The sequence below is a fragment of the Elephas maximus genome, chromosome 4, assembly GCF_024166365.1.
Source record: "Elephas maximus indicus isolate mEleMax1 chromosome 4, mEleMax1 primary haplotype, whole genome shotgun sequence".
NCBI lineage: Eukaryota > Metazoa > Chordata > Mammalia > Proboscidea > Elephantidae > Elephas > Elephas maximus.
Window position 1 is genome coordinate 186,305,605 of NC_064822.1, and position 8,550 is coordinate 186,314,154.

An 8,550-nucleotide genomic window follows, 5' to 3' on the forward strand; every position below is an offset into this window, starting at 1 on the left:
GGCCTGAGCAGCCATATTCCTCAGAGCCCAGGGAAAATCGCCCAGCTTGTTGCCTCTGCTGCTGTGCCTCTTAGTGCTGCCCTGATCCCTCTCTGACAGCAAGAGCTGGCTAATTTTGGATAATCCGTGCCCTGACACCAAGCTATCCAATCCTGGAGGCTGTAGAAACACAGCTAAATTAACCAAGTCATCCAGCCTCATACCCAGAATGACGGTTTCTGAGCAGATGGCCTTATCCTTTCCTGTTTATCAACATGCAAGGCTCTGAGAAAAAGGATCCGATCTAGTTTACAGGAAACATCACACTTCAGGAAAAGGGAAAGAACAGGTGGTGTGTACACCAAGACCCCACTTGTTCAGGCAAGAAGTGAGAGACGCTGCAGCAACAGGGCTTCCCATCGCTTCACCAACGAATTCTGTCAGGAACTGACCGTCACGGAAGGAGTTTATTTGTGTTCTGAAATAATTAAATACCACATGCGCCTTCCACTGAGTGGCTTCAAGGGTCGTGGCCAGCGTAGAACTTAGACAGGAAATCCTTTGGCCTTGGTGCTTCTGTTTCATGGAAGAACCGCATAATATGCGTCCGCTGCTTCCACACATTAATCGTTTCCTCCAGCTCCATCTTTCCCTGCACAAGTGAGGGGAGAGGCCTTCAGTCAAAGTGGCTGAGTGGAAGGAACACAACACTCAAGGCCAGGATCCTGTCCTCGGCTCTGGTACTGACTTTGGGCGAATAATAACTCTGTCTAGATAACAGTTTCTGCATCTGGAAAAGGAGGTGATTGGCCTAATGCCTCTGAGGCCTTACAAATATTACTTATCGCTGGTTAACTGGTCCCCAAGAGGAGAGACTTCCAGGTCAATGGGCCTCTACCCCATGACTGTCTAGCCTGACTGGCTTCAGTTTCTGCTTAACATTTCTTCCATGTTATTTACTGGTCCACACTGAAGGTCCCATTGATGTTAATGTGACTGGCCAGGGAAATAGCATCAGGCCCAGTTTTGGCCCCACTTACATTGGACGGATGGCCAACCTGCCTGCCTGCCTCTCCCAGCAGTAAGATGGCAACCAGAGGAAACAGTAAGTTCCAGGGATGAGGTCCCACAGAAGTTTGAACGTTACTCCCTTTATCTTTTTTTAGTTATAAAAGGCAAGCCCCAGTAGACTTTTCCCTTGAGCACCCTTCCAATCTGTTTAACCAGGTGATAACCTCCAAATTCAACTGCTCCCCTGAAACACCGAGCAACAGTTGCTGATCCAGTAGTTGCTTTTTAAACTTGAGAGACAAATGCTCATCTGGGAAGACTGATACACACTGCACACGCTGGCTGTGTTTCTCAACTGCTAAGGGAGGGCCAGTTACCTTAATGACTAGAAGATCAACCACCCTGGGGTCTGTGACGTGGGCATTCTTCATGAACATTTCTCGGACTTTGTCCCGTCCCTGTTTCACAGTGATGTCTAATTGGAATAAGTGCACTAGAGAGAAAACATGCAGGGTAGAAATGACATGTTAAAATATGGTTTTAAAAACTTCAGTCAATGGATATTCATTGAACACGTATAGGTTGTCCCTTCTTCCATTCACCAAATATCAGCCTCTCCCTGAGCTGGGTGCTTGAGGACATGAAGAAGCGTGAGACGTGGTACTGCTCTCAGCTTACATTTTGTTTGGGGACAAGACCACAGCATTTGAAGAGGCAGATGGCACAATGTTAGCATTACCGTTATATGGAACAATCAGTAAAAGTAGATGACAGGGTGGAAATTAATGCAAAACGCTGTGGTGCAGGCTGTAAGCACCACAGGAACTTGGAGTTGAGGGAGACTGCTGAAGGCTTGGATAGGTTAGGAAGGCTTCGATCCAACAGGCAGTTAATACCACATTAGGTTACATGGGGGAAAGAAGTTTAAGATGTAACTCCTGTTTACTAGGTCCTAAATCCTAACGGAGGGACAGCCAGCCATGATTGAGAACATGAAATCACAATACGCAGCAATCCCTGATTAAATGTCCAAATATGGCACAGACTCAGTGACCGGGGACTTCTGATGAGGCATATAGATGTCCCCTGAAAACAAGGCTTTGGTCCTTTGTCTTCCCTTCCCTGGCCCTGCCAGCCTTCAGTGGATGTGCTGACAACAATGGTGTGAACGTCTCATGCCGTGAGTGGAATATGGAGAGGGAGAGAGGGGCACACCAGGCTGAGGGGGCGGCCCAGGTGAGGCTCAGAGGTCAGGATGGGCATCGTAGCTGAGAAGGAGCCCAGTGGGCTCATTTGGTAAAGGGCACCTTGTGCTGTGGCCGTTCCTATGACACGTCCACTCTGGTCTACAGGCTCTCAAACCAGCTCTGAAAATCATGAGGGCCATTTTTGAATGAATCAACAATAATATTTGAGTCTTTTAACTTGAGGACAGTAATAGAAAAATGAAAACTTCTGCTGAGAAAACTCCCATGCCATGTTGCAAAGATAGAAATTCTGAACTGACCAGGAAATAAGCAATTTTTATGGGTAAGTGTCCACCTGTACTAGAAATAACTCAGTACCCAGTGGTGTGCTGGAGCTAGCTCCAATGGTGAGCTAGCTGTGTACATCTCTTCCCAAGTGCCTTCACCTTGGTAGCTTCAGATCAGCCAGGGTGGGGGTATTTACATCACGGGAACTGGCAAACACTGTAACTCTAGGTTTCCTGCCAGAAAGCTGATTATTTAACACCATGGTTGGCATATTAGGAATTTCAGGAAAGAGTGAAAAAAAAAGGGGGGGGGGACAATAAGAAAACAAAGAGATACAAAAAACAAATGAAAACTAATATGGAACCTGGAATTCAGAATCTTACCACTGAGGCAGAGTGAGGCCTAGAGCACAGCAGTGACCTGTCTAAACTCATACAACTGGTCCCTGACAAATGCAGGCCTAGAATCAAAGAACTTTTTTTTTTTTTTTTATTTAACTTACAGTCTGGTGCTCTTTTAAGGACAGGAATTTGAAAAAACTGCATCTGCTATCAGCAATCACCTTTCCAGCATTTTTATATTGAATTCCTGCCTACTCTTGGGAGAAAAAGACAAGGTGCCTCTGGGCACACCTACGGGAGCTGGTGAGGAGCTAGCGCCTGTCGGCGCCTCCAGATGGCTCCTGATCTCCTGAACCACACACCGGGGGTATGAATCTTCTCCTCAGGAAAATGTTCACATGCACGAATGCAAAGTTTGCTTACAACTTCAGGAGGTTACAGATCCTTGAATGCTCACCCTACTAGGTCAGGTCCCCTTTCTCTAGAGACAGGCTCCTCCACGGCTTTGTCCTAGGCTGTTCCTCCCATCGAATCCCCCTGAACATGCCCCTCCACCAGTAAGAGAGCCTGCACGGAGGCAAACGACAACAGCCTATGCTCCAGCCTGCTGAATCGTCCTCTGGTCTAAATCAGTGGGTCTCAGGCTCACTTTGGCAGCACATATATAGGGTCGCTATGAGTTGCAATCGACTCGACACCACTGGGTTTGGTTTTTTGGTTTTATACTGAAACTGGAACCATGCAGAGATGATTAGCGCAGCCCCTGTGCAAGGATGACATGCGAATTCATAAAGGTTCCAATAAACCAGTGCTTCTCGAGTCAGGGATGATTTTGCCCCGCAGGGGACACTTGGCAATGTCTAGAGACATTTTTGGTTGTCACAATTAGGGGAGAATGCTTCTGGCATTTACTGGGTAGAGACCAGGGATGTTGCTAAACATCCTACAATGCACGGGACTGATACACAACAAAGAACTATCCAGCCCAATATGCCACCATTGAGAACCCTGGCTAGATCAATTCCAACTGGCTTTTCCCACCTCTCAGAATTCTGGCTTATTCTTTCAATCCTGAATATTTAAATTTCTATTTGAGACCCCAGGCACTACGTAAGGAACTAGGAGGCAGAACAGAAGCACAAAAATCATTATTAGGCCAAATAACTGGCATGTCCCTTGAAATCATGGTCCTAAACTGTCTGCAAGTGGTCATCCAAGGTACAATAATTGGTCTCTATTTGTCCGGAGCAACAGAGGAAGGAAATGGAATATCTAGCTAAGTGCCTCCAATGCCACGAGACCAGAAGAACTGGATGGTGCCTGGCTACCATTAGTGAACATTTTGATCAAAGATTCTATAGAAGAATAGTGATCAAAAGGGGGGAAATGCAGAACAGAATCTCAAATTCCCATGCACTCCAGATTTTCTGGAGCCATGGAGGCTGGATGAATCCTAGAAAATATTGCCCTGAGATAATCTTTAAACCTTAAACCAAAAATATCCCCTGAAGTCTTCTTAAAACCAAAAAATAATTTAGCTTAATTAGTAAAGAATGTCTGTTTTAAGCATTGTGCTCTATTAAGATCTACCTGTAAGGGACCAAATCCACAACAGCAACACAAAAGGTTAGACACCAAACTTAGGAAGCAGTGAGTTTACGTTAATGGCAGAGGAGCAACTTGGAAAAGGAGGGTGAGAATGGTTGCACAACTCGAAGGATGTAATTAATATCACTGAATTGTACATGTAGAAACTGTTGAATTGCTGAATGTTTTGCTGTGTATATTCTCAACATCAAAAATTATATTTAAAAAAATTTCTATTTGAAAAAATTGAGAGGCTCAAAAGGAAGATATGATAGTGCCCCTCTTGGGTGAAGGGGATTTTTCCAGGCTCTACGTACTTTCTCAAAGTGACTTAAGGCTTTCCGGAGCCAGGAAGAAGCTGAAAGACTAGGAAGAATGACACTGATCAGGTTCTTAGCTGTCTGCGCCAACTCCCTTTGTGAGCATTCACACGAGGCACTGGGAGATCCTTTGACAGATGACAACAACGTGGTACAGCAGAAAAGAGCAGGGGCTCAGGGGCCAAATGAGCCAGGTGAGGTCTCCACACCATTACAGACCTGTCTGGGGCACAACCTCCTGTTCCTCTTCTGAAACAACGGGAAAGAAAATAACCTCTGACGTGACTCACCTCTGACCTGACTCTCTTACAGGGATGTGGTCAGAAGCAACGACAACCTCTGTAGATGGTAAAGTGCGAACGAGTGCTGTTAAAAATTTCAGTACTCTTTTCCATACGTCAGTTACACTGGGGGTTTAATTTTCTGCTTACATGTCTACAGCCCTGTCTAGACCATAAAAACCCTTAAAGGTAAGGCCATGTTTTATTCACTTTTATATCCCACTAGGCATCTGGTACTGACTGTTATGTAAGAGGGGTCCAATCCAACGAGAATTAAATCAATGAATGGAAACTGAATGAACAGGGATAGAAAAGTCTCCTGCTATCTTGTGGCCAGCAAATGGCATGTCACATTTTTTCAAAGGCAGAATCCCACCAGACAAACAGTGCTCTACTCTGCAGACCACAGCGTAACTGGGTGGGAAAGATTCATGGAACTAGAGTGGGATCTGAGAGCCAGGTACTAGAGCTGGACAGTCAGGGTCTAAAGTCTGGCTCTTCCACTTACTAGCAGTATGACCTGCGACAAGTTATGTACCTCAGTTTCCTCACGTGTAGGACGGAAACAATTGGAATGCACCCTACAATAAAGCAATATAAAGCATTTAGTATACTGCAGGGCCATAAGTAAGCATTTCAATAAATGTTAGTTATTATTACTATCTATGACTTTTTAGCAATCCTTGGTTGGTTCTTCAGCTACAGCCCCAGTGATGGATAGTATGAGACCAGTGTAGCCACAGGGCTGAGCACTTGGACAACTACAGATCACCCATTCTCAGCATAAGGGGGTACACCTCCTAGGCTCCTTTTTTCCCTTTGTTCCCCCTGCTGTCTACGCTCCTGTGAGCCCCGGCCTTCTCTTCTTCCTCTCAGGGCCCTTCTCACTCCGGGATTATCTTCCCAAACAGTATTTTAGAAGGTCCTGGCAGTGACTGAGGGATGGTTTAGAAACAAACAGCTGGATGCTGGGAGTGAGGGTACCTGGGTTCTACCCCAGCTCAACCATTAACTCAGACCCCGGGCAACCACCTATTCCTGACTTACCCCCACACCTTCCTTCTGAAACACAGAGGTTCTGGCACTCACAGAAGTACTCTGCCAGGAACATTATGTTTCTAAACACCTGAACTGGAATGCACACATACCCCACTTCCTACTGTCCCCCTCTACATCTATTATTCGCCTGTTCCCTGAAGGCATTTGAACTTGCAGCCCCTGAACCAGCTGAGGAAACCCTGGTGGCATAGTGGTTAAGGGCTATCCTGTTAACCAAAAGGTTGGCAGTTCAAATCCACCAGGCACTCCAAGGAAACCCTATGGGGCTGTTCTACTCTGTTCTATAGGGTCGCTATGAGTCAGAATTGATTCGACGGCGAAAGGTTTGGTTTTTTTTTTTTGAACCAGCTGATAGCTCAAGATCCTCGTCCCTAGTATACTGCAGATTTACATTCTGGTCATTAGCAACCTTACAAAAAGTCAGCTTCTCGAGTATGGGAACTTTGAAGCAGACACAGTCCCACAGTCCCCATATATCAAAGAAGTAGGTTTTGCAAGAAGGCTCCAGCTACGGTAAGCCCTATAAATAATAACAATAACAGCAGCAACTGGCAACATTTAATGAATACTAAGTGCCCGGCCCGTTCTAAGCACTTGGGAATATAACCTATTTCATACAGGTTTTTTTTTTTTTTTTTTTTCATACAGGTACACTCTAGAGAATGAGGAAAGGAGGCACAGAGAAATGAAATAACTTGCCCAAGGTCACACAGCTAGTAAGAGGCAGAGCCTGGAAAAAGTCTCTGTTCCTAACCACAACATTCCACTGCTTCTCACACACAGGTAAAGAGGTGGCAGCCTCCCTCTCACATTAGCAGTGAAGACCCACCTTAAAACACATTAAATCGAATAAACAAAATAACAAAATACTGACAGTCCCTCGATAGTTTAGATAGCAACCCTTCTTTCATCAGGTACACTGGGCAGCACTGAAGGGACGCCAAGATAAGAAAAGTCTTTGCACTCTGGGAGCAGCTTACCTGTTACTTCTCCAGGTAAGCTGATTGGTTCTCTGACATCTAAGTGAAGGCAGGGGTTCTGAGGTAGAAAGGAGCAGTCCAGAAGAGGGAGGTAGGGAAAGCGGAAGCAGCAGGGCTTAGGGAAGAGTTCCAAGGAATATTAGCTGCAGGCAGAACTAGAGAAGGAGCCCTGGTCCTGCACTGATTAAGTGCTCAGCTGCTAGCCAAAAGGTAGGCGATTCTTACCCACCGGCCACTCCACGGGAGAAAGATGTGGCAGTCCACTTCTGCAAAAATTTACAGCTTTCGAAACCCTATGGGGCAGTTCTACTTTGCCCTATGTGTCGGGTATGAGTCGGAATCGACTTGCCAACACACAGCAACAGAGAGCTAGTGAGCACGGCCCAGGAGGCTGTACAGGATAGGGGGATTGGGGAGGCCGTTCTGCCTGGATGACTGGAAAGGGCACACTAACTTTACTGGATGACCTTGGAAAAGTCATTTCCCTTCTCTGGTTCAGGTTCTTTTCCTGCGGGAGGTGAGGGAGCTCCTACAGCCACTGTGGTTTTGTAATCTAACGATCATCTGCAAATGTTTCTGGGGTTGTAGAGTTGGCTGTGCGTTCCACGTCCCCCACGGGCTAGATCTGAGAGTGTCACTTCGCCTCTAGGGACCTCAGCTGCCTCACCTATATACCGCGCATGTTCCTGACCCTTCCTGCCCTTCCTCCCAGGGATAAAAGCAGACAAAGCGCCAAGGGCGCCTAGAAGCGCCGGACGGATGCTGGGCACGGCTGGCCTGACTGCGGCGCTACCGCAGGTCGAGTCCGCCATAAGCCTAGGTGGCCTGCCTTCCCTGACGCACCCGGAGTCGCCCCTGCCCGAGCTGGTGACCTCAGCTACGCCCGGGAGAAACCCGAGGCCCGGCGGCGCCTGCGACCTTGGGCAGCTGCCTTCAGAGACCCAAGTGACCCGCTGCCTCTCACCAGCGTTCGGCACCTCCCGATACCAGGCACGGTAGAGCTCGCGCACCCTCCGCTTGGCCTCGTTCAGGTCCCGGCTGAAGATGGGTCTCACGGACGTGCTGGCCGCCGCAGCAGCCCGTTGAACGCTGCCCGCCGCCATCTTGCTAAAGAAACACCACCTAACCCCGCCCCTTTTCGACCTGGAGCGCTGCCGAAGGGCAATAGTCTTTTCTCATTGGCTAAAATTGACCGTCACGCCCCTAAATTCACAGGTGGGCGGAAGGACGGCTCTCGGGCTCTCTGATTGGCTAGAAGGGTCCGCTCTAGCGGGCGAACAGCTGGTGGAGGCTGCGCATGCTCACCCGCAGAAACACAGGCTCCACTGTGGTACGTCCTAACCGTAGGGCCGGGAGGCCGCCGCCGCCGCCGCCGCCGCCAGGGGGCGCGCGGGCCCTACGCTGGCGGCGGGTCTGAGGGTGGTGGCGCCCTGGGCCGCGAGCTTCCGCGCGGCCTCCGCCACGTTCGGCCGCCGAACTTCGCGCAGCGTTCCCTTTGGTAGCGGCGGTGGGCGCGC

General features: G+C 48.2%; 1 protein-coding gene and 1 non-coding gene across 2 annotated transcripts; one reads left to right on the top strand and one right to left on the bottom strand.

Annotated features, from left to right (window-relative positions):
* Nucleotides 1–427: 427 nt before the first annotated feature.
* Nucleotides 428–8,167, bottom strand: NDUFA6 (NADH:ubiquinone oxidoreductase subunit A6). Its single transcript, XM_049884556.1, has 3 exons — nt 7,998–8,167; nt 1,368–1,483; nt 428–631 (listed from the first exon to the last, which is right to left on the bottom strand). The coding sequence occupies exons 1-3, from the start codon at nt 8,134–8,136 to the stop codon at nt 500–502; spliced, it is 387 nt and encodes a 128-aa protein (XP_049740513.1). The 5' UTR covers nt 8,137–8,167; the 3' UTR covers nt 428–499.
* On the top strand, nt 3,511–3,614 carry LOC126076582 (U6 spliceosomal RNA). The gene has a single exon (XR_007517515.1). It is a non-coding gene; the product is annotated as a U6 spliceosomal RNA (small nuclear RNA).
* Nucleotides 8,168–8,550: the final 383 nt, after the last annotated feature.

Coding starts and splice junctions, on each gene's coding strand:
- NDUFA6 (XM_049884556.1), bottom strand. CDS start 8,136: ATGGCGGCGGGCAGCGTTCAACGGGCTGCTGCGGCGGCCAGCACGTCC. Junction 1,484..7,997: donor TCGGGAGGTGCCGAACGCTG/GTGAGAGGCAGC, acceptor TTTTCTCTCTAG/TGCACTTATTCCAATTAGAC. Junction 632..1,367: donor TTGATCTTCTAGTCATTAAG/GTAACTGGCCCT, acceptor TCACTTGTGCAG/GGAAAGATGGAGCTGGAGGA.